Genomic DNA, 25,879 nt, shown 5'->3' with positions numbered 1-25,879 from the left:
CCCTGCATCTGGCTCCTGCCTTGTGACCACATAGTCCCTATTCACAAAGTCTTACTTTGCCTGCTGGATTTTTGCCACAGGTGCAGACAACAACCCACTGTGAAATATTTCTCCTATATGGTACATTTCTCTCTACACTTTAGTTATAGGAACTATGTGAAGCAAACTCATTTCAGAAGGAGCACCTGCTCCAAAGAAATGCATCACAAATAATTACCTATCGACCACAGCGTAGGAGAATCCCTCTTTGCATCTGCTTTGCTAATGGCTGCGCAGGAAGTCTCCACCACACTCAGGATGGCTTCTCCAGTAACACTCTGGCCCAGCACCATGTGCAGTGTGTTGCATTTAGCTGGCACCAGTACGAATCTGCTGAGTGATCACATACTGACTCTTTAGAAATATGAAACTCGGCACAGAAAAACTTTTAGCAGAAAAACTCTTTAAAAGAATTAAAGTCAATAAATTTGCCAGGTCACTATTTGCAAATATCCTTTCACTATTCCTCAAAGAATCAGAAATAAGACACCCTTGGGATTTGCAAAGTCACTTTCCTAAGATTTATTGAATCTTGTATCCTGGCCCAAGAGGAATCCCTCCACCACACCTGGAGATTTGGGAATACTTCATCTTTCCTCTCAGCTTCTTCCCTTTGTTTCCCAAGATTAAACAGAAGAACTGGACAAACTTAATCTTTCTTCATTCCATACCCCAAATAACTGACTTTCAAGTTTTATTAAAAGTAAAATATAACAAAGGTGGAAATGCAAACCACCCACCAACATTAAACTGGCACTCTGGAGAGAGCTGAAAAGACATGGACATGCCAGAGGAATGGGCGTCTGAGCACCCACTTCTAAGTCAAGAGAGCTCTGGAATCCCAAAGAACCAAAGGGAGAAAAACAACCTCTTGTCAAATCCAAATGCTGTATGAAAAAAGGCAAAGTTTTGCTCCTCAGAAGCATCAGACACAAGACCAAAGCAAACTTTGCCCTGTCAGGTTCCACAAGGTGGGTTCCAATTGAAGAAAACAACCTCACTTTTTCAGGAAATGTTTATTTTACTTATGATTGTTGTGTTTGTAGATACCTGTGTGTGTGTGTGTGTGTGTGTGTGTGTGTGTAGGTCAGAAGACAACTAGCAAGATTCACTTCTCTCCTTCCATCATGGCTCCAAGGATGAAACTCATGTCACCAGGCTTTCGTGGCAAGCGCTTTTGCCCTCCAAGCTCTCTTGCCAGCCTATTTTGGTGCTGTTTTCAAAGATTACATACTCTTTTTTATTTTTTATTACTCCAGTGCTGAAGATCAAACCCAAAGCCAACCCAGAGCCTTACACCAAACTCACTTTTCAAAAGAGAACTAATTTGCCAAAAATCCCACTTTAGTCTTCCCACTCTACAGGGCAAACTACAACCCCTTCTCTGCCCTAAGAGAAACAGCTTACACATCAAGCTTTTGGGTGGCATCCCATCAATGGTGCTGCCCATTATCATCCATCAAAAGGGTTAACGGGGAATTCCCTCAAATCGCCTACTAACCCATAAATGCCAATTTCAGTATCTATTATTGCTAAGCTTCACTAATCAGTTCCACTGAAAAGCACTGCTATAAATGATACTATGCAGGGCTTAGGAGATTGTATCTTGCAGGTTCCGACACCTCCAAAACCTAAAGGTTTATGTTAAATAAAACCAGAGGAAAAAAATACTGAAGAAATTAATATCTTTTTTTTTTTTTTTTAACTCTAACATAAAAATCTAGCAATTTTGCTGTATCTAGTGCTTCTGGTCTTAAGAAAAAAAAACAACAACAAGTATATAGAATTATGATCAAAGGCAAATTACAGAAACAACCACCAAAAGAGCCTTGAAAAGAGACCTTTCACTATTTAAAGAAATACACAATCAGCCCAATTAATGCCCAAAACCAGAGTTCATAAGCATGTCCAGTATTAAACTATTCAATCTACGCATTTCCATAGTTACACCTGTTCTTAATAAGGGAGTCATTAAAACCAAAGCGAGATGCCATTCTCCCTCACCTGGATGACTATACTTAAAATAACAGGTGGTAAGCATCGGTAAGAACATGAAGCAATCAAAACCTTCCTATGCTGCTACTAATACAGAAATTAAGAAAGACCTGGCACTACCACAAAAGGTTAGTCTTGCTCTACAACACACAAGAGATGTTCACAGTATGGTAGCCATAACAGTAGAAATAATCCAGGAATACAGAGTTAATAAAATGTAACTAATAATAATAAACAATAAAAAAAATGTAAAAAAAAATAATCCAAATGTCCATCAACTAATGAATATAAAAAGTATGCCAATCCATACAATGGACCATTCCACCAGTAAAACACTGAAGTGTGGATACCTGCCACAACATGAATGAAACATTATTAAAATAAGTGAAGTCTTTCACAACATACACACACACACACACACACACACAGTGACATTTATGAAAAAAATGTCCAGAACACGTGGCTTGGCAGGTAATAGGCAATGACATTATGTTTGTCTTTTGAGTCAGAGGAGGTTTGCAAATGTTCTAAAACTGATTGTGGTAATAGCTGTACAATTCTTATGAACACAGTAAAAGCTGCTAACACGTACACAGGCAAATTGTATGGGTGTGAATTATGTATCAATGAAGCTGTCACAAGATAATAAGGCGTCCAGTGTTTCTAAAAGAGAGTGACCTAAAAAAGGTCAAAATACTTAATGACATGTCACAAGTCAACCAATAAATCCACATTCTAGCTTTTGGGGGTTTTGTTTGTTTTTTGTGGGGGGGTTATTGTTGTTGTTTTTCAAGGCAGGGTTTCTCTATGTAGCCCTGGTTGTCCTGGAACTTGCTCTGTAGACCAGGCTAGCCTCAAACTCAGAGATCCGCCTGCTTTTACCTCTCAAATGATGAGATTAAAGGTGTGCACCACCACTCCCTAGATACATTCAAACAATTTTTAAAGGCAACAGATCACAATAAACAACAAAACAGCCAGCAATGAAAAAATTTTGGTTTGAACTGCACATTTTTCTCCAGACATATAAGGCATTTAAAACTGATGTAACATGAATACAAGCTTAAAAACCAAAATCTGATAAAGTCAAGTGAAACTCACTAAGCTGACATCATTTCTACTATTTGTTAAAGGTCAGGCTTTTCCCCCCTTTTAATTAATTGCATTTACTTAAAACTGTGTTTGATGTCAATGGGATTCAAGCTGCACAGGAAGGTGCTCTGTGAAACACCCATAGTCCTCCTTGATCACCACTCTCTGTGGTGTGAGTTCTGCCAGCAAACCTCCCAGCCAGTGGTCACTTTCCCATAGAGTCATTAAACCTCTCGGTGTCAGCTGGGAGAATGAACCAGCAGCTTCCACACCTGAGCCCCTGTGGCAGGGACAGAGGCATTAGGATCAAGATCACTAATGAATACAGAATTCATATGCTGCTTGTCAGGGTCCTGAGCTCAGAGTCCACAGATGCGACCTAAATAGGATGGCGGAGAGAACAATTGTTGACGAAGATGAAAAAGTTTTGGCAGTTGGGGAAGAGAAAGCACCTCATTATTCAAATGCAATAGTCTTGCTTTGCTTTTTATTATTTTCTTTCCTGTTCAAGATTATTTGTGACTTGCTAGAAATGGACAAATGCTATTCACCTGCATTTAAAGACCTCTTGGTCTCATCACTAAATCTGAGGATTTTATCATCTGTACACAAGCCATCTAGAGAAACAATTCTTCTTTTGTAAATAAGTATTATCAGAAAAGTGTGGGGAGGAATAACCACAGGATGTTTGGGATGGGTACACATACAGATGAAAACAAGAAAGAAAAAACAAAACCCAAAAGCCTTATTCAAAGGGGATAAAAGCTCTGCTATAGCCAAATGTATTTCCTCCTCCTTCCTCTGTCCCTTGCTACCTCTCTCTCCTGTTCTGGGCTCCCTCCTGTCACCAAGCTCCATGTAGGTTGATGATTATGCACTCCTCTGACACATGCCTAGCTTTCTGCTATCTTCACAAGACCCCACTGGAGGAAAGGAACACTCCGGACTGCCCCGAGAGTAATATATCCTCTACTCTGTTGTCAGAGAATTACACACCAGGCAAATGGACAAACCAGCACAGAAACTGACTCCAGCAAACAACTCCAAAGTCAGACTGTTAAAATTCTGACCTCATTACTGACCATCTATGTAGCCTCACACAGGTTACAGACCTTCCTATGAGCCGTCTTTCCTTCAAAGTGTGGATAACAAAGCACTGACCTCCAAGATTGTTCAAAAGTAAGAAAACACAGGGAGGCTTTTAGAATGGAGCCAGGCATACTATAAACATCTGAAACATCACTCCATTTACTACATTCCCCCCCCCCCCCCAAAGCAAACATTTGCATGGCACACAGACTCATGCTGTCCTCATGTCCACCACACAGGTCTGTCTTGGATGGAGCTCCCAGATGAAAAGGAAGGCTCTCACCTCTCTATGCTATAAACCACCAAGCCCGATGTCAGATCCTGTTAGCGGCTGCTACTACTACCCAGAAAACAGTTACCATGTTTTAGGAAGCCAATTTTCTGTACACTGTCACAGAAAGTGTTTTCTTGCCTGCACCTAATCCACTCAGCAACCTGCAGGTAGGTCTCTGAAACATGGCTCGCAGACAAGGGCCTCCGAGACCAGCAGCCCAATCCTCCAACACCTAAGCCCCATTCCCCTTTCTAGCAAACCACATTGAATTTATACATCTCCCCCTGGGCCCATCCTATGTGATAAACTCAACAAATTTTTTAAAAAGCAAAATAACACACATCTCTGCCACTGCTGTTCCTCTGCACAGCAAAGATGAAGTCTGCAGCTTTGCTTGTTACTAAATAAACACACACAATCACTAAGATTTGCTGTCAGAGCAGCATATTGATATCAAGTCTTCCATTATTTAAATGGATCTATAGCTGCCCACAATGACAGATTAATCCTGTTTCTTCAGTAGCTAGGTGTTTGGCACCACGTTTGTAAGATAACCACAAGCCTTTAGGGCGATAGCTGCTCACATCTTTAGCAATCAGCAAGTGCTTCTCTAGAGGCCAGAACTGGTTGAGCAATGAAATATGACTCCATAAATCAGTCGGCTGAAGTGGCACTTGTATGCGTCACAATCTATCTTCCTACTTTTCCTCTGAAGGGTACAGGGTAAGAGCCCATCCCTTGGTACTGCATCCACAGAAAGGGTCATCACAGTGGGCACTGACAAAGCATGTGCTACTTAAAACTGACGCCACACTAAGACTGGGAGAAAGATCCTGCTGGTGTTAGCATGCCTCAGGCAGTGGTAGAAGCTTCAGCAAGTCATCTTCAAAAGGCAGAGAGCCAGAGCTCTAGAAACCTGCAAAAATTGGCTAAGCCTGCAGTCTTCATTGCTTTAAGTTGAGCATCTTCAAAGTCTAGAATTCTAACTGTAGGGCACAGCAGCTGCCACTGCAGATCTGATCTTCTCAGCTTTTGGCAGCTCTCAACTTGAGATTCTAGCAAAAGAATTTTTCAAGTTGCTATTATTGCCTGTCATGGATTTATAAATATTGTGCACTATCTGCTGTGGCATGGCTCTCATGGGACGCCAGAGCATGCCAAACACATAACAGAATGAAAACAGTTTCTATTCTTCAAATAAATGCTAATTTTTAACTATGCTCACGATGTGTTTGGTGACCAGCTCCAATGGTACAGAATACGTAAGGGGGGGAAGCCGACTGTCTTCTCCAGCAGCATTCAGCTGCTGCTTTCATTAAGCTTGTTTAATTAGATTCCAGATGCTAATTTGCAAGTCGATACCAGAGGGTGCAGGACAGTTTGCCTTTGAATCCACTCCCTGTGATGTCAGGGTCCTGCCGCACACCACTAGCCTTCGGCGGCCCTCACACAGTATTCTGACAATTAGTAAAAAGAGGGGACAGTATTGATCTTGACAGACTAAATATTAATCTTCTACCCATTTTAATAAATTGTAATCTTCAAGAGCTGAAATGTCTCACTGGGCCAAATGAAAACATTCCTTCTTATAGAGAAAGGGACTAGGAGGAGAGGTGCCCTAAGTTAGCCATCCAAGAGCTTCATTCTTTCCCACCCCAAGGCAAAGTCTGCACTTCTGGACTAACACGGGATTTCCAGGTACTTTGGTCACATTCCTTAAAATTGAATGGAAAGTGATCTGAAAAGCCACAGTATGATGAACACTAGAGTCCCTATCCAGCTACTCTGTGGGTAACAATCACTATCAGGCTTCTTACACAAGCCTTAACAACAGAGAAGAATCAGGGACGTGGCAACAAGCAGCCTCCCATCATGAAAACACCTCTCAAATAACTGACCTTGGTATCTTGTCACCTTTCACATTTAAAACCCACCATTCTAATACAATGCCTAAGTAAGTCTTCTGCTGATTAACATTAGTAAGGAAGGAGGAGGAAGAGAATGATGATTATGATGATGATATGATGATAATATAGTAGGGTACTTATCAACAGTGGAAAAAAAAAACTACCTTGATAAATTTTTCCTTTCTAACACGCTGAGCACCATGAACACCAAAGTTAAAGTCTGCAGGCTGCCTCAAAGAGGGATGAACTTGAGCACAACTCAGTAGTTACTTTTGGCCCCTTGTATCTACCTATCCACAAATACTGACTGGCTGGGTATGTGCCAAACACCTGTATTCTCAACACCAAGGAAAGAAGGCAGAAAAAAGATCAAATGGTTAAGGCCAACTTGGGTTACATACTAAGACCCTTTCTCATAAAGCAAACAACAACAGTGGCTAAATCTTTACTAGATACCAATCACATGACATCCATAAGGAAACAGAAAAGAATAAAAGTAGTCCCTACCCTCAGGTCTGCAGGTTAATAGCAAGGGAGAAAAACAGGGTAGTGAAAGTTATGAAAGTGCTCCAAGCAACACTCAGGCATCAGGTAACTGGGGGTTTTTTTTTTTTTTTTGTTTTGTTTTTTTTTTTTTTTTTGTGCCTTTTAATGTGTCTTAAATTCACCAGCTAGCTACTCATTTCTCTGAAACTCTGAACTTAGAGCTTTCACTGGAGGCAAGCCCAAGGCTCCGATGACCTCTCTGTAACAGCAGAGGCCCATCTCAGAGTGCTTAGGAGTGCCAGCCAGGCTGACAGCAGCTTTTCTGGGCTGTTCTTTCTCAGAGTACTTGCCCTGTGCCCTATCTTCTGCCTCCAGTACTTAATGGGGCTGCCTCTAGCACTGTATACTGGCTATCTTCCTGTTGTCTCAAAAGTACATTCTGAACTTTCCAGACAGGAAGGAGAGAAAGTCCCTTTGGATCCTCAGGTGGTTTTTGATGACTCAGATTTCACTTTAGCTCATGGTCCTCCTGACTTGACAAGCAAGTACTGAGAGCTGGGAGCCGAACAGAGATTGCCTCATTGCCCCTGCACTCAGGGAGTGCCCACTCCTTGACAAGTGGTAAAGATGCCCCTAAAAACAGCCAGTAAACACGAAGAACAGGAGTTACAGTGGCGCACAGGGACATATATTAATAATAAATACCTAAGGGCTGCTGGCAGACAACAGCAATCAGAAGTCAACGGCAAGCAAGAATATGAACAGACAAGAATGGCTGAAGTGATCTCTGTTCCCCAACATTCAGTGTTCACCCCAGGCTTTCTTTAGACTGGTACATTTTTTTTTCATTTTCTTATTTATTTTATTTTTAAATTTATTTTTATATTAATTACAGTTTATTCACTTTATAACCCAGCTGTACCCCCCTCCCTCAGGCCCTCCCCATCCCACCCTCCTTCCCTCATTTCCTCCCAAGCCCCTCTCCAAGTCAGACTGGTACATTTTTATAAACAGCATGCACTCACTTTCCAGTGTCTTAAAAAACATTAAAATGAGCATACAATACCCAGGATTTCATGATACTCACTATATATCTAGAAAGTAAATTAAAGACAAATTAAGAGGGCCATAAGAAAGCTCACGAAAAAGCTGACTAGAAAGGGGTACTGTACGCAAAGAAACTACAGCATCTTGATTTAATGACAATTACCTGTGATTACAATGCTAACACTCATTGACTGTAACTTGACTCCTGTGTGTTTTATGACATGTAAACTATACCAATTTCTTGTTAAAATAAAGAATATTTTAGAGAAAACAGCCTAGGTGGTACCTGGACAGAATACACAAATGACAGAGCTAAGACTAGATTAAGTCTCTCCAATAAACTTTTTTTTTTTTTTTTTTTTTACTGTTTTTTTATTTTTTGTTTTCCTAGACATGGTTTCTCTGTGTAGCCCTGGCTGTCTTGGAACTCACTCTCTAGAGCAGGCTGGCCTCCAACTCAGAGAAATCCACCTGCCTCTGCCTTCCGAGTGCTGGGACTAAAGGTGTGCGCTGCCACCACCTGGCAAAACTTCAGTACATTTTGAGTAGAAACACATGTAAATAATTTAGTAATTTTTTTATTTAATCAACATACTCAGCATAACAGCAGCTGTGTATATTGTGGGCTAAGGATCAGACTCAGGGCCTCACACTGGGCAAGTAGTAGGCAAGTGCTCTGTACTAAGCCACACTCCCAAATCAAGACTTTTTTAAAAGTATCTGTTAACATGAATTCAAGTTTCTATAGAATTACCTACTGGCAGTTGTTAAGACTATCATTTGGGCTTTATAGTAATTTTCACTAATTGGCAGTGTTAAGTTTCAACCTAAAATTATAAATTTATATAATGGGAATTGTTTCAACCTGTCTTAGGGTCTCACGGGCTATGTAGAGACAATTAAATGTTTCAAATATAGGCATACTAAACCTAAGAAATGCTCTCTTCAGAATGACAGAATCCCAAGTTTTCCTGAAGGGAGACTAGTATTTCCCTCTTCTCTCCAAATCACATCCACCTTTGAACTATTTAGAGTGCAGACTTGAGACAGTATAAAATTACTTTGGTGGGGCATAAGTCACTTTTAACATGCCTCAGACTTTAACTCTTCCTACAATTCTCAGCTTCTTTAACTTAGAGTCTAATTAGTTGGAAAAGACAAAACTTCCAAGAAAGTCTGAAAAGATTAATGTGGTTTAAAGAGATGCTTGACATTAAAGACTCTACCACATAGAAAACTAGAGGCCTTGTTTTGGTTCCTTTTCTTTTAAAGTGACCTAGCATACATCATTTTTTCCTCTATGTATTTAAGGACACCAAACAGAAAATAATTCTGATATAGAAATCAATGTTCACACTGAGAAATGAGAACAAAATTCTAATTCTATTTACACTTGGCCCTAATTATTCTTCTTAATTGGAGTTCAGATGCTATTATTGTTAACAGACGATATCTACCTAGATTCTATGTTTTAATTCATGTAGCTAGAAGAAGAGGAAGAAAAGAAGCTCATGAAACACATTACTTGTGTTATCCTCATGTACCAAGGGCACAGGAGACACCTGTCCTGGCTGAGCAGCGACACAAGCCTATGTTCTCTTTCATAGAACTTGGCCCAAACCTAAAGGGCAAAGAGAACTTTGGGACTCCATGACACTTACTACTCAATGACAGTGACAAAAAAGACAAACAAAATATTTTTAATATGCATCTTTCCCCAAAACTGATCAGGCACAAAACACTGTCAAGGAGTAATTTTCACCAATGCCTGTCCTTTGAGTCCTAAACAAATACTTACAAAATTTAGAAAGGACAGAACAGATGAGGGAAAAGATTCCTAAACTGTTTACCTATGAACAGTTGAAAAGAGTTGACACTCTCTATCAAAAAATTAACAATCAAGACGTCAAGTAGAAAGAGTGAAGACTGCCCTCAGGACTCCTGCACAGCACTGGTTCAGAGGTGCGGAGAAAATGCAGCTGGGGGAGGAGGGGCTAATGTCGGCACCACAGGCACCCAGCACCCAGCACACCTTTGGAAACAGCGACTGATACATCTGTCATTGAAGGGATTTCTTTGTGGGGGCGGGAGGGGAGCTTTCATGGGGAATCATCTGTCATTAAAGTAGACAAGCCAAGTGTCTTTCACAAGATTCTACCTCTTCTACTACCAAAGAAAATATAGTGAAACAATCCCTTACAAATACAACGTTAGATCCATAACACCCTGAGATGAATCTACATGTGCACAATTTTGTCCCTACTTCTACCAGAGACTAGAAAGCCCACAGAGACTTTAAAAACTGACCCATTTTTATGTCAGGTCTGTGTGACATAAAAGACATACATAGATGCTCTATTTTTAGTGATAGAACAGAAAAACAAGTTGTTCTGGTATCCTGACACAGAAATCTCAGTACACAGAAAAATATCCCACACTGCAAAGAGCCTGAAAGAGCTCAGAGCAGAGCAAAGCTGAACAGTGCTGGTTCTTCGAGCCCAAGGGAGAACACAATGGGGCCACAGGACCACCATAAAGGATGTCTTCCCAAGCAGTGGCTCCCCTCAACAAACTACCTGTGCCAATAACATTCCACACAATGACAATGTTGTGCAGGCTCTGGAGGAGGAATAAATTTGTAAATGTTTAACACACAACTGGGAAAATATCTGAAAGAAGGAAACTGCAGGAGCTTACATACCTCCATATCTGGCCTAAACTTATCTTCAAACACAGCCATTGCTGCCAAGGAGCCAGAACCTGTAAGAAAAAGATGCACTTTTAGTGTAGTTTACCAACACTCAGCTTCTCCGAGTTTACCTTGAGGCAGCAAAAACAGTCAAATATGACCAGCGTCACATTCCAGTGTAATTTAGGTGTCAAGTCTAGAGGTCAATCCAAGCAAAAGTGTGGAGCTCCTTACTAGCAGTTAGGTCGCCCTGCAACTAGCCCTCCTAACACTGGCAGGGCCAACCATGCAGCAGTCGAAGTGAAATGGTGACACTGAAAAATGAGGTCATGGAGACTTTATATTTTTCCAAGAGATGAGTGGCCCATAATTTTCTCTATCCTATGTGGGGAAGCTTGTGTTCCATACTTGCCTTGGCAAGCTGCTGGACACAGTACTAAATACCGAACCTGTTAAGACGACAACATTTTAATGAGCTGGCCCTGGTAGAGTCACCTTGGCACATAGGCAGGAGGAAGATACTGCACCGGCAATGGTAATGGGACTCCGCACTGCGCCACCAGGCTACCCCAGCTACAACTGTAAAACACTACATTCTGTGGCATTTATCTGCAGCTATTATTTTTAGTTTGTACTTAAGAAGAGTAACAGCTGAGTAGACAAAATGACAAAGATACAAAAATTTATTTCAACAATAGCAAATGGCTGAAAGGTTATGCTGCACAGATATTAACACAGCAACTTTATCCCTACCAAGGTTGGACATAAAGGCATTACAAATAAGCCTGGCCTCTGAGTGGACACAAAGGCAGCTCAGCATTATTTGAAAATTTAAACTTGCTTTGTTCAGAACCCAGAGAATCTTTAGGAAAGCGTCATCTGTCTATACAGGGCTCTGGCAGTATTTCAGGGTACTCCACTTTTGGAGAGAGGATACAGCTGCCCACAATTTTTTATTCCAATTAGAAGATTTTTTGGCATTTATTACTTTTTAACTTGTTTTGCATAACACTATCTATTTAGCTGGGTCACAGAGAAAACCATATTTTCTATTTAAAATGATTTGTGTACACCGCTTGACCACCTCAATGGTTTAGCAAAGGAAAAAGGCAGCGATTAAACAGTTTCAAATGAGGTGTCCTGCTGATTTTATCAAGTCTGCTGAATGTATAATGAAAAAGGAGAAGCTGACAGCAACACTGAATTGAGGAAATACAGACTACCTTATCTGAACCATTTAAGGAGATCCAATTATAGATCAAATTTAAAGGGTAGAAACAGCAGATTTACAGACACAAATCAATGAACATGGTAATCCTGATGAATATGACAGATACTCCTGTTACAGAATATTGCTGTGGTTGAGGATCATTACCTTCACAGCACCGGATACATCACATCCAAAGCAGTGGGAAACGTCAAGTGTAGACCAGCATTACAAGCAATGACTATTCATTTAGGTCCTGGGAGCAAATGGCAACACCATTTCCCCCTCTTGCATTTCTTTTCTTTGGGGTTAAAAACAAAACAAAACCCTAAAATGGTCTAAAGGGACATTAAAAGTCCTTTGGAAAGGAGACAGACATTAAACAGATAGAAAACTGGTGTGTTACAAAACACCCCAGCATATGCAGGGGCAGGCTCATCAAATCAAGCCTCTGATTTCAAAATAAACATGTCCTTGAAAAAGGCAGAAACAGGGTCACATTCTGCCAATGGTTTCATTAGTTCCCAGCTCACTGAGATTCAGGAGTTAAAAGGAAAACAACAACAAAAAACAAAAACAAAAAAACAAACCTTGGTTTCTGTTTCAAGGCACAAGTAGAAACCTAAATTCTCTAGGTCTCAATAGGAAAAAAACAAGCTGGTTTTGTGTGGAAAACAAAGGACAGCTGTCAGGAGGAAACAAGAAAATTGCAAATGAGGAAATCTCTGAAAAAAAAAAAAATCTTCTAGATACAAAATGCTCCTGCAGAGTGGCCAAGGGCAGGCTTGCCTTCCAATGTGTCCAAGATTATCTATCTTGAGGAAGAGCCCAAGGGTAAATGGACTAACAGGCTCGAAATCCACATTTTAAAAGGATACAAAAAGACAGGGTATTTACCCAAGAGCTAACAACTTTGTAGAGAATAGAAATGAATTATTGTTAAAGAAACAAACCAAGCTTAGCTTAAAGGCATTTTTCCTGGAAGAAAAAAAAAAAAATCAGTGGCCATTTTTTTTTTTCTTCTAGGCCCCCTTCCTTTCTTGGCACTTTCACACTAAGCACTTTTACTCTATTCTTTCTCCTAGGCATGTATTTGATTCTGTTCAGCTTCATTCAATATTTTAAGAAATGAAAAAAAAAAAAAAAAAAAGTTCCTGCTCAACCAAATATTTCTTCCATCATCAGAAGCTGTTTCCTGCTTGGCAGTAAACACTACAGACATTAATAATTTCTACCTAGAGAAATTATGTAGTTTCTCCAGAACCCCCAATTTCTTATAAAGAGGGGGTCTATTATGTACTTTTGGGGGTGTGGAGGCACTCCACAGCGCAGAGCTGAACACAGGAAGGACACGAGCAAGATTTCTGCTTTCCTGTCTGTCTACACCTCCATCTTCAGCACGCACGGTATCTGCTCCCCCTGAAGTCAAACACAAGTGGGTTCCAAAAGAAGCATAAAAAGACAGATTCAGTCTCAAGAGAATTCCCACATCACCTGCAATTAGCTCCTGCACCCAGCTTTCAGAGGAGGGCTCTGGCGCCCCCTCTGCATGAGACCATAGAAGTGCTAGGAAGTGGTACACTCCCTGTCAACAGGTTTTTGACTGCACACATCTGATGCATACAAAGTCTGGGTAACAATTCATATAGGAGTGCAACTGTCAAAGCCACAAGAGGGCAGAGTAAAATCATCATAGAACTTCAAGGGAATGCAATTAGAGGCACAAGGAAGAAAAGGGGCTGTCATTAAAACAAAAACAAAAACAAAACAAACAAAAAAAAAAAACAAACACAGTATTACTAATGTTTACTCAAGCTCCCAGATCTTCTGAGCCCAAAACTAGAATACAACAAATCATCAGATAAATGCCATACAGGTACAGCCACCATGTGACCTCTGACCAGGCATTACCATACACAAACCCAGGACAAATTCTTTTGAAGGACCATTTGCTGTATTTCCTATTCTAAAAACATGAACACCTCTGAGTTCCATACTATCTGGTTTCTTGTAAGGAGGAGAAAAAAAAAAGTAAAGAAAGACAGGGCTTGCTAGTACAAGAGCCTGTGCTGCACACACAGCGAGTCCAGTTAAGGAGCCATATGCTAATGACACCTGCTTTCCTCACATGGAGGCTGGCTCTATAAACACAAGACACATGGACAGTGCTCCACGTACTCTCACCCCAGCAGTGATGAGAGCACAGCAGGGAGAAGCAAACAGCATCCATGGTGAGCACTAATGTGCCACATGTAATGCCCTCTGTCACTTAAAGAGTTTTCCTGATCGATAACCCACTGCAGTGGTAACCGTCTCACCCAAAATTATAGCCCCAAACATGCACAGAGGCAGAATTCCATCTCAGCTGCTACTTTATGTGGCCCTATCACACAGAATGTTCTCTATGGATAGATAAGTTCAGCAAGACCAGGTCTTGCTACACCTTCAGGCCCTCCCTTCAAACCCCCAATGCACATACTTCATACTCTACCATCACTTCCCAAATGCCCATGCTATTTTCAGCCTTCTCACTGTGATATATGACAGTCCCTGGGCCCCCTGACAGTTTACAGCACTCCTAATCACCTTCAAACCCCACCTGAGATACCACTTCTTCCCAAGAGTCTTCCTTATTTACCACCCACCCCATGAGAGCCAAGACCTGTCCATCCTTCCACAGCTGCAGCATCATACCACGCTGGCACATGAGCACCAAACAGATCCATAGTAGTTAACACTGCACTGACTGTCCAGGAGCCAGAGAAACTGAACAGGTCCTAAGGAGTGATACTAGCAACCAACACCTTACAGGACAGGGTATAAAAGAACATTTACTGCCTGCTATCTAATTCACCATGCCAGGCTGAATAAAAGCAATCAGACATAATCCAAGTTCAATTTTTAAAAAGATGACTTAAAGCAACAAAACTGCATGCAATCCCTGTCCTAGTGTGGCAACCCTTCCCACTACCATAGGAGCGAGCTACCCTTCTTGTGTTTCTGCATTTTACAAGCAAAGCTCTCCATCTCATCAGGAGTTCCGTGTAGCTGCTCCTTAGCAACCTCCACATGCCTGCCTTTTCCAGCCTATCCACAGTTACTGAGTAGCCACTGCTGCTTCCAAAACAAAGCTCTTTAAAACAGAAAAATAAGGAGCAATTCATTATTGGCATTTAGGGAAATGGCTCTGTACAACCCCTATGTTATCCCCAGGCCCACTGTCCTCCTCCATGTCCAATCCTCACTGATGCAGCAGCCTATCCCGATACCTAACACATTAAGAAGCCAGGATGTGAGAAAGATAGGCAGAGGAGAAAATCCACATCCCAGGAAGCTGGCACTCGCAGGGACAGGAACTGTGCTCTATGCACTCTTAATCCATGGCGGCCACTCCGGTAGGCAACGCCTTGCCTTGGCTGCCCTCGCAAGACACTCATTAAAAGACTTTTCCTGAAACTGACACCCTGCAAAGTTCTACAACAAAGGCAATGTCTACCCTATCATTGTCCCACTCACAGATCTGCTTTGACACTGGGGAACCAACCACATCTGCTGACCTCCAGAGGAGGCTCACACATCTATACCCAAAGGTCAAACCTTCACCCAAGATTTTAAATGAAATATCTGTTCTTGCAAGTCAAAAGTCACTAGCTTAAAAAAGAATGCTGTAATATAAAATACAAGAGCTGAGTCTCACAAAAAATGTGCAAAATGCAGAATATTAGTAATTGAAAAAGCTCACACAAAACATCATTTTCAACAAAGATATAATGGTTTATAAGCTGAGAAGAGAGAGATAGTTTGAAACACAACTTCATTAGTAGTCAAAGAAAAGCAAACTAAAAGCAGCCATTGTCTGTCTTTTATTTTAACAAAGATTAAAGAGTAACAACCAGCACGGACAAAGATGTGGTATAATGGGCACACTAAGCCATTGGAAGAGGCAAAGGAGGATAAAACTCTCCAGTCAGTAACTCGGAAATCAGAAGCTGTGCATACCCACCAAGCCCTCCTGCAAGGGCCTATACAGAGGGTCACTGTTTAGATCAGCAAACAGCAGCAATAAGACAACCTAGAGAAACGTAAAGTTCTAATATGCAAGAGATGGGAGAAATAAATAAAACACTATATGCACAAATCACTCAAACATGTCAAAGCAGAAGTGTTTTCATTGGCAATAAGAAGAGTCCATAGAAACCTTCAGGGAAGAGGACATCTTTCACAGCAGTATTGGTTCCGTGAATAGATGCCTAGTTCTGGTTACTTGTATTTAAAATTTTTCTCCTCAAAAAGCACACATTACTTGTAATTTTTAAGGTGTAAACTTGGGGAAATCCAACACCGTGAAAGGATAAACAAAAACTAGCAAACCACCAAGACCTTGCTACCTCTCACATCTGTCTAACAGCAGCAGCAGCTGCTCCTGAAATTCTCACACAGGCCTGAGGGTCAATCCGTGTGTTAGTGGAAAGCAGCAGTCAGTCACCACAAGTCATCTGCTTCTCTTTACCTTGTCCTAAGGAGGCCTTCTTTAGGGCTCTCTCAGAGGAAAAGCCATCTAAAAACCAGCACTCACCCAGTAGACTTTGGCAAACAGCAAGAGACACATGGTCATAAGCAATTCCAAGGCACACTGCCATTCACTGGCTTGTGGCTCTTCAGACATGGCACATCATTCTGGTCCCCGTTTTTAAACAGGGGGAAGTGATACTCTGACATATAGAAATTGACCCAATCTCATGGTTCATGCTTGCAGTACATCAAGAATTTCAAACCAAAATTTGTTTTTTGTGGGGTTTGTTTTGGTTCTAACAGTCTTCCTACATAGCCTGGATTAGCATGGAAAAATGATCCTCCTGCCTCAGTGTCACTGCCATTGCCTTCCCTGTCTCCACCTCCACTTTCCTTTTTAACTTTGTTATCTGTGGTACCGGGCATGGGACCCAGGTCTTATATGCCAGGCGAGCATGACGCCACTAAGCTACATAACCCTCATGGGAATCCAAGGGCTTTTTCCCTTCTACCACTTGCCTCTGACACAGGAAAGCCAAACGCTCAAGTCAAGATTAGCAAGTGAGCCTAGAAAAGGCAGCTATCTTTCTTAACTTACTACCTCTATCAAAGAGCAGGCTAAGTAGGCTTTCCCTCCTGGCTGATTTCATATAATTACTACACATCTGAATACAATTTGTATTGTTGCATTTAAAAATTCAGAAAGATATTTGAATTTCAGTTAACGCTTTAACTGATTAAACAGCAGCTATACTTAAGTATCTGTTCTAAGAGTATATTATAATAGCCACATTTTTAAAAAAGCAAAACTAGCCTTAATTTTCTGAAACCTCAGAAGGTACTTAACAGCATCAGTATGAACTGAATAGCCTTTATCCAAAATGCTTGGGACCAAAAATAATTTGAATTTCGGATTTGGGAAATATGCATATATATAATTATAATGAGATATCTTGGGATGGGACCCAAGTCTAAACATGAAATCATCTGCTTCATATGCAACCTATACACATAGCCTGAAGGTAATTTTATGCAACACGTAAGGGGATCTCAGTTCCCGCTGCAACCTGTCACATGAGGTCCAGTGTGGTAGCCTCCACCTGCAGAGTCATGATGCCTAGTTTCACACTTCAGAGCTGGGATGCTCAACCTATAGTTAAGCCTGAACCCGTTTTTCTGCAAGAATTCGGAAGAAAATATGAAATGTCTTGTGCACAGCCTCTTACTTGCTCTCTATGTTTAAAAAAGCTTGCATTAATACAGACTGTGTACAGTTTTGGGTTTGGGGGGTTTATAGCATATTCTTTTCATATATCAGTGTTTGTTTAAATAGTAAATCAAACTTAGCAGTTCTATAATCACTGTTACTAGACAGTTGGAGAAACTGAAACTGAAATGCTTCTCCACAATAAGCTGCGTGCCCAAGCTCTACAAAGTTGGCAGGTGGAAATCTGCTTCCTCAAAGAAGGCCCATGCCTAAACTCAGACTGGGGGTGGGAGTGAGGGGACATTTACTGATGGTCCTAAAGTCCTAAAGTCCTCAGCCCTGAAGCCAGTTCCTCATTTACAGACTAGAATTGATATTCCATGTTTCAAAAGATTTTCCTACAGCAAAGCAGCTGCTAAGAAGTGGAATGAAGATTTAAACGTAGGTCCAGAGGCTAGGAAGCCCAGGCCCTCATCAGAAGCAATTTGGGATGTGACAGACAACCAAGCTCTGGAAACACACAGCTACTCAGGTAGGGCACAATTCTGGGCCCCTGGTTTTTCTGGGCACAGGACTCTGAGCACAAGATACCACTGCCTCAAAAAATGGGGTGCCCAGTGCAGCAGAAGCCCTGGCTTCCTTTCCCCACACAGTCAGGATGGCAACAGCTCACAACTTCAATCAGTGACTCTTGCAGGCTGAGGAAAACACTGTGTGCAAGCCGAATGTTGGGACATAGTAAGAGCTCAATGAAAACTAGTTATTGTAATGACTCTGGGACAAAGCTCCCTGTCTTCCAGCAGTGACTTGATACACTCACTCTCAACAGGTCCCTGAGTGGCAGCTTTAATGGGAACCAAGGTGTTCAAAATTTCCTTTCTCAATGTCGAGAAGTTCTGAGAGGCGGCAGGAAATGGATTCCCACTGCTTTTCCCCAAATCAATTTTACTAGCTCACAGGAAAAAAGGCTGCTCCTGCTAAGGAGCAGTCCGTTTTAAACACCCAAGGACCTGTCTGCCACTGTGGTCTGCCAAGGTGGAAGATGTATGCAGCGATAAAGGAGTCACGGCAGAACTTCTAATCCATCAGTGTCAGCAATCCCTGACAGAGCGCTTACTCACACTTGCTCATTGTTAGTCAACTGGCCACTCTTCCAGCAGAAAATCTGTGCTTTTCCACAGACCTATGGATGGAGGTCATTTTTCACTCCATTCCTGCCTACAAGGCCTCGTCTCCTGGTACTGGTGCTTGCACTGAGGGCCAACAATGCCAGCGTGTGAAAAGCTGACTTATGAATATAAAGCAGGGCTGGTGCCAGGGGACTGCACTTAGCCACTAGAGAGCAGTGGAGCACCTCTCCAGGCTCAGACAGACTAAGCTACAGACTTGAAAAGGTTTAATTGTATGCATGCATTTCATTACAAGCCTTGGCCAAAAGCTTTGGAAGCAGGCGGCAGGGCGAGCAATCAGACAATCTTGCATGGCTTGCTGAAATCCAGATTTGTCCTTTGTCAGCATAAACAGTTTAATTTGATGTTTTCACTCCTGAGTAAGCACTGAGTATTACATCTAAACCCTCGTGAGGGGAAGAATGCCTCCTTTTTATCAACAAATGTACTTCAATGTCAGGGTTACTTTTAATTCCCAATAAATTATTGGAAATATACTCCCAGTTAATACGCTGGAAATATATCCATTCCCAATCATCAAACATTTCTCACTCAAAAACTTGTATCTCAAACAATGCAGCTCCTTCTCTACATGTAATTGTAAGTAAGGATTTAAAACACCATTTGAAGGGAATGGGATGTTCTTAAGAACTGCGACTGTAAGGTCTCAGAGACCTGACAGGTCATAGATACTCCTAGGAAAAGCCTGAAAACTGGGGGCATCTAAGATTAAAATGTAAAATGTTTTCTTAGTAATGTCTTTTAGTGACATGTCACAACGTATGGAGAGAAATGTTCTTCTAAAACAGAGGTGCCGCCCAACCCCATGCTTATTTATGGGCTAAGATGGAGGGTGACAATTGCCTACAGATGTTCCTGTCCTCCTGGTCACCCACAGATCTCAAGCTGAGGACACCACCAGTCTGCAGCAGGGAGGGTGGAGCACCTGGGGAATAGGTACCCTTTATTCTGGACTCCATTTCAGAACTATTTCCCATACTGCAGGTCAGTCTGCTTTGCAAGTCTTTCACAAGCTGTCATGTCCCTCAGAATACTCAAGAACAAAGAGAGCAACGGTTTTAGTAATTTATAACCATCCCTGGTTTTAATAATAAAGTATTGTGCAAACTAGAAACCCTACTTATTAAAAAAAAAATAGACAGTTGCGTATCTTTCATTTAACACATCGGAATCTTTTTTCGAATACGGAAACAATGTACATTCAGAGACGTGAAGAAACCTACTCAAAGCTGCATAGCTAGGACGGCAGAATGGGAAGCTGACCCTGGCTCTGGAGGTAGCACCATCCTCAGCCTGTGAACCACCAGAAACATATAAAGTGACTTTCCACTTAACCAGACCTCAAATCAGAGAGTAAAAGACCAGCAAGTGCTAGGTTTTCAGTACAAAGGCACTTTGCTTTTAGCTGGTCCAAATCGGAGACAAGAGCAGGGAAAGAGGAATTAGTTAACCCCGGACTCTCTGAAGTGGGATTTAAAGCAAAGAACGTAAAACTGAACACTTTATTTAACCGATCTAAAAGTACTCCTGGCAAGGGCTTTTATTTGGTTGTGGACACACCGAGTACTGAACTCAAACTCGAAAAGATTTCATGGGAAAAATGTCAAAGCTGAAAAAAAAAAAATGAAGATAACATTAATTCAGTACTTTCAGTATTTTACCAAAGCCTTTATCTACCCCACAGAACCAAGAACAAAAAGTCCACTCTGGGCTGAATAGGTTAAGAACCAGCAATGGCTATATTACATCCCATTCCAGGTAACATCATGAATTTTACAAGGAAAAGTTTTCTCATCTCTAACCTAAGGGCACCATCTATTGGCTTAGTACCACCTTCGCAGCAAACACGAGGCCAGACACAGAATTTAATTTCCAGGGACTTTCAGCTCCCAGCTGTTTTCTTTTTGGCACTTCATAGCTACAGAAATCTTAGATTCAAAATCTATGTGTTGCACATTTTAAATCTTCTAAAATAGACCTTACTTGTACTAATCAAAGCTGGGAAAGGTGCCAGAGAAATCTTAGCACGCAAAACTGCATAAAAAATGTGTTGGCACTAAAATGACTACAACTACACAAACATCCACTATGTGCTTCCCAGCAGGGGTTTTCACTCAGAGTACCACTGCATCCTTGAGACCTTCTCTAGGGGACAGAATCTTTCTCCTGTTTTTCTTTGGAGACAGTCTCATACAGCTCAGTCTGGCCTAGATTTTGAAATGTATGTAGCCCTACTAGAATCCTCCAACCTCAGCTTTCACAGTGCTGGGATTAAAAGCAAATATCCCTACATTCAGCTTCTAGCCACCATTTTACAGCAGAAATCAAGACAGCCAGGGAATTCTGGACTTAAGATTTAAAGATACATGGATGCTACAGATGAGCTCTTTTCACAGTACCTAAAAAAATGCCACTGAAAGCAACACATGCAGATAAAAGTGTACAGTGCTTCCCACAGTGTGTTCACACAGACATAACATGTCAGCACGCTAGGATTAGTAGGTGTGGCTTTGACCTTCCCAAAATTAAAAGGCAAGTTCCATTCACAGATCTGTCAAAATAAAGACACCATACCACAACCATCAAGACCACATCGGCTTCATTTTTTAACTAACAGATCTCAGGTTCTAAGAGTTTAGGTCCAAACAGAGCTGGGCCGGAAGCCAGGGTTTCCATGGCTTCTTTCAGGGTACTAAGTTACATCCCCAGGCTTCCCAAGAGCACCCTCAGGGTCACTGGCTGTCTGCACAAAGCTTCCAAGAATGAAGTTTCCTGGACTGGCACCGATCCTTCCTAGCTGCCTCTGACTCACAGGACTCAGGACATAGACAAAATCTATAGCGATATGTGTCTCTAAAACTCCCAATGACACAAAAAGTGATGAAGGCCACAGGACTGTCTTCTGAGAAGGCATCCATGAAAGCCAAAGAACTAAATACAGCTGCAGCTAAATCCATACCTGACTTAGGAACTGAAAATGAGTATCAAAGAAACATTTTACTATCTGAAGCATCCTAATTTGATCCAATCCTGGATAACTTTCAAAATCAAGTCATTTGGAGACACCATGTCTGCACAGCAAGCATGGTAGCACTCATTTGTCATTCCAGCACTGGGGAGGCAGAGGTAGGAAATCAGAAGTCTGAGGCCAGCCTGAGGTACACGGCAAGCCTGAAAAAAAAAAAAAAAAAAAGTAAAAGACATATCTACACAAAAGATGTGCTTCATTGTAAAATACAGAAAAGGTGATTCTCAACTTCTCTTCACATGGTTGTTTGAGTAAGAATAAGCCCCACAGACTCATGAACTTGGGTGTGCAGTCATCAGGGAGTGGAATTATTTGAGAAAGATTAGAAGGATTAGTAGGTGTTGCCTTGTTGGAGGAAGTGTGTTACTAGGTGTGAGCTTCGAAGTTTCAAAAACCCATGCCAGGCCCAGGTTCTCTTTCTCCTCTCTGCTTGCAAATCAGGCTGGATACTCTCACATACTTCTCCAGCACCATGTCTGCATGCTGCCATGTTCCCAGCCATGATAAAAGATGGACGAAGCCTCTGAAACTATAAGCAAGCCCCCAGTTACTTTTTTTTTAAATAAGAGTTGCCTTGATCATGCTATCTCTTCACAGCAGTAAAACAGTGACTAAGACACTATCCATGCTCCAGTTTAATTTTTAAGACTAATGTGTCTGTAAGACAAGATACTAGTTTGTTTCTGCCTCTCTGTCCCCATTTTCTAACTGCTCAGGGCCCCTGTAACTGGAACTTGGTAGGTATATTCCAGTAATTAGGAAACTGTATACCCAGTTTATCTATATAGACTTTACCTCAATGGCCCTCAGAGTGACCCCATATCTTCCCTAATGATGCATACCAATGTTTATTCCTTAAGTTAGTATTCCTAAATTGTCCAAGGGCCTCATTTCCAAGAATGTCATGCTTGAAATGTATTCACATTAATTCTCTATGTGGATAAGCAGGCAAAATACAAATTTTATATACCATGCCAATGCTGCTACAAGGAACACTGCCAACCTAACAAAAAGACGGTCCCCAAGCTTCTCCTGACATGACTTCAGTCTGCCTAATAAAGGAAAGCTGGCAAGGTCACAGAGTAAGTTAATTAATCTGAGAATTAAGTGCCTGCATTTTGTCCATCTTTTTAAAAAAAAAAAAAAAAAAAAAAAGACTAAAATCTTATCTCTTAATTAAAAAAAAAAAAGTCAGAGACTCTTGTCCAGCTTCCATGAATCACATCAGCAGTATCTTCCAAATTAATTTCCTAAAAGGGACATCAGTAAATAAAAACTTTAGCACTCCCTTTTCTAGCTTGTACACTTCCTTTCTAGGTGGAAAACCTTTGGGAGCCTCACTCTCTGCATTTATAGTCAAGAGCAGTGAAGCACCACAGCTGTGCTGCTTCAGGGAGCTGAGTGTTGCTGTCATTGTGGTCAACATGCTTTGGGACAGGGCCAGACCACAGGGTGGTCACTATACTCTCCTCCCCAGGCTTTAGATAGGGCACATCCAGACCAGCTGGGCAGATCACCTGTGCCTGCTGGCCAAACGAAGAAGACAGGATGGATGGCATCTATTCAATGTATAAAAGTAGCCTTCAGGCAACCTGGCTGGTTGCCCACACTATCCTGGGACAGGCAAACTTCTGGTACCCCTAAAAAGGAGTTGTGGCTATCAGTGCCTACTATCAAATCCACAAAACTAAAAAAAAAAAGAAAAAAACCAAAAACAAAAACAAAATCCTACCTTATTGCAAAGTTTGGCTTTTATTTCTCATAATAGTTTAAATAAAACAGAGAATTTGGATGAAGTATTCATTTTCTCACTCAAGTTATGCTAGTAGAAAGCAGGAATTTCCTCAGGATGCTCATAGCCCAGGAGAGCATTATACTGAGGACGGCCCTCCGCTTGCTCCATCATTTGAAGTTTGGGCTGTTGCTCATCCAAATAAGAAACATGAATTAAAACAAAACTCATCAAGTCTTGGCAATTCTAGAGCTCACCCTCAAGATCTAGCTCCTCCTACCCTCTCAAAAGGATGAGAAGGGGAGAAAAGGGAACTGGCAGAAGGAAGACACAGAAGCAAACCTTTCCATAAATAGACACCAGGTAAGGAAGGAGACACCCACCTAGTACCTGTCACTGGTTAGGCAAGGCAGAAAGCCCAAGAGAACAGAGGCAAAGCCCAAGGCACTATGAAACTGCATGTACAGGCTTTTGCAAAGCTTTTCTTTTCACAATAGACATGGACTGGAAACAAACAAACAAACAAACAAACAAAAAAGCATGTTCTTTTAAGGTCAAAGAATTATTGAAAATTTGAAAAAAAATTGACTCTATACATAAATACTGGATTGTTGTTACATACAGGGTGGAAAACCTACAAATGGAGCAATCAAAAACACAAAGAGCAAATAAACGCCTTTTGGGAATTTGGACAAACCCTTTTACTCCTCTGAAGCAAGGTTTAATAACTTAATGAGACGACATCTGTGAGATGGTGATATCACAGCAGCAGTACTATACTGGGACTTGCCTGAGAGGGAAGTCAAAGGTTCAAATCCCAGCTTTGCCACTTACCAGCTTAATGATACTAGTTAAACTGCTAGATCTTTCTAAACTTCCAGTTTCTCATCAATAAAATAGTAATAACATAATAATTTGCAGGGAATTTATGTAGCGACAGAGACACTACATAAATATGCTTCATTTTTAGTAAATTTAAAATACCAGAGTCAACATTAACCAAAAAAGAACCAGTCACATGAACATTGCTTTACACTATTTTTTTACAACTAAACTAGAGCCATATACACAGAACAGAATCAATGCTAACTCTATAACTGCAAACCTCTAGTCCAAAATGAACTAGCTGAGGTTACTAAGCTCCACACATTCTTTGGTGCCAACAAGTTACAGAAGAATCATGCAAAGATTCTGGCAGGCTCTTAAGACAAGATTCCATTCAGAGATCACAGAACTTTTGCAAAGACAAAAGGGACAAGGCCAGGAAGTGATGGTGAGAATCTGCTCAGGTGAGAACAAGGGGTTGATGTCAGAGGTCCAGAATATACATTTTGTATATTGTAATACAGAAAAAGAGCTGGCAATGAAACTAAAAGGGAATTGCCCAGGTGGAAGAGTTACTGCCCCATAGCAGCCAACAGAAGGCAGGCAGTGGCACAGAAGAAGACAGCACAGAGCCAACACCAGAAATGCATTTGTCATTTGGCAATGTCATTTGGCAAGCTACTGAGTGCTTTCCACTTTGACAGGGTCATCCCTCTGGACACTGGGCCAATTATGGCTTCCACATACCTGGTCAGAATACCATCTACCTCCCTCTTCAAGCCTCTTTTATGTCAATGCTCCTTCTGGATGTCAGACTGATGTCTCACAGCAAATCTAATCCTATTAGAAGAGGATTACCTGAGGCTGGGAAACCCCAAAACAAAAACAAAACATCTTGGCTTGCAACATCTGGACTCCATCTAGCCTTCCCTCTGGCCCTCTGCTGAACCCCTATATAGAACCCACCCCCAACCCTTAGCACTGCTCCTGCCCCACCTCTAGTGAAGCCAGAGCTCAATCACCACAGGCCTAGGGGTCTTCCCTCTGTGCAGAGTGAGGCAGCAAACGTCTTCCTTTTTTCCCCTTCTCAAACTGGCAACAAAGATTCAGTGTTGGGAAGGCAGCTCCAGAAAGGTATCTTTGTGTTCTCTAAGTAGAAGAACATACTAATGAAGGCAATGTGGCAGTGGCTCCTAAAAGGTAAAACACCCTGTACTGCTTGCCATCTGCCACTTCCGGGGACTGCCTGCCCAGCAGCTGTACTTCCTCCTTGCGTCTGGGGAAGTCCACCTCACATGGACAAGCTGAGCTGCACCTTTCCCATGCTGCTCTCTGGCAGCGAAGGACTGCAGCGTCAGCTCAGAGACTATCAACCCCCGCTGAAACAGGCAACGTGTTCACCTGCCACAGCCCATCTCTGAAAAGGGACTTTTTTTTTTTTTTCACTGCTCTTGGCCCTAAATCCAGTTTTTGCCCTCCCAGGTATGCTAGAAGCCACTTACTATCAAAAAACAAAAACAAAAAAACCCACAACATCTCTTTTTCTTAAATCATGCAATG

General features: G+C 41.5%; 1 protein-coding gene across 1 annotated transcript in view; it reads right to left on the bottom strand.

The window, feature by feature from the left end:
* The window catches only part of Psmb7 (proteasome 20S subunit beta 7), a 56,199-nt gene that overhangs the window by 17,068 nt on the left and 13,252 nt on the right, over positions 1–25,879 (bottom strand). The window contains exon 6 of the mRNA XM_055599993.1: positions 10,631–10,689. Within this exon, the coding sequence (XP_055455968.1) occupies positions 10,631–10,689 (59 nt within the window). The remainder of the gene's footprint in view (positions 1–10,630; positions 10,690–25,879) is intronic.

The sequence above is a fragment of the Psammomys obesus genome, unplaced genomic scaffold, assembly GCF_907164565.1.
Source record: "Psammomys obesus unplaced genomic scaffold, mPsaObe1.curated_primary_1811, whole genome shotgun sequence".
NCBI classification, from domain to species: Eukaryota; Metazoa; Chordata; class Mammalia; order Rodentia; family Muridae; genus Psammomys; species Psammomys obesus.
Note: the sequence above shows the minus strand (reverse complement) of the source record. Positions and strands in the feature narration are given on the sequence as shown.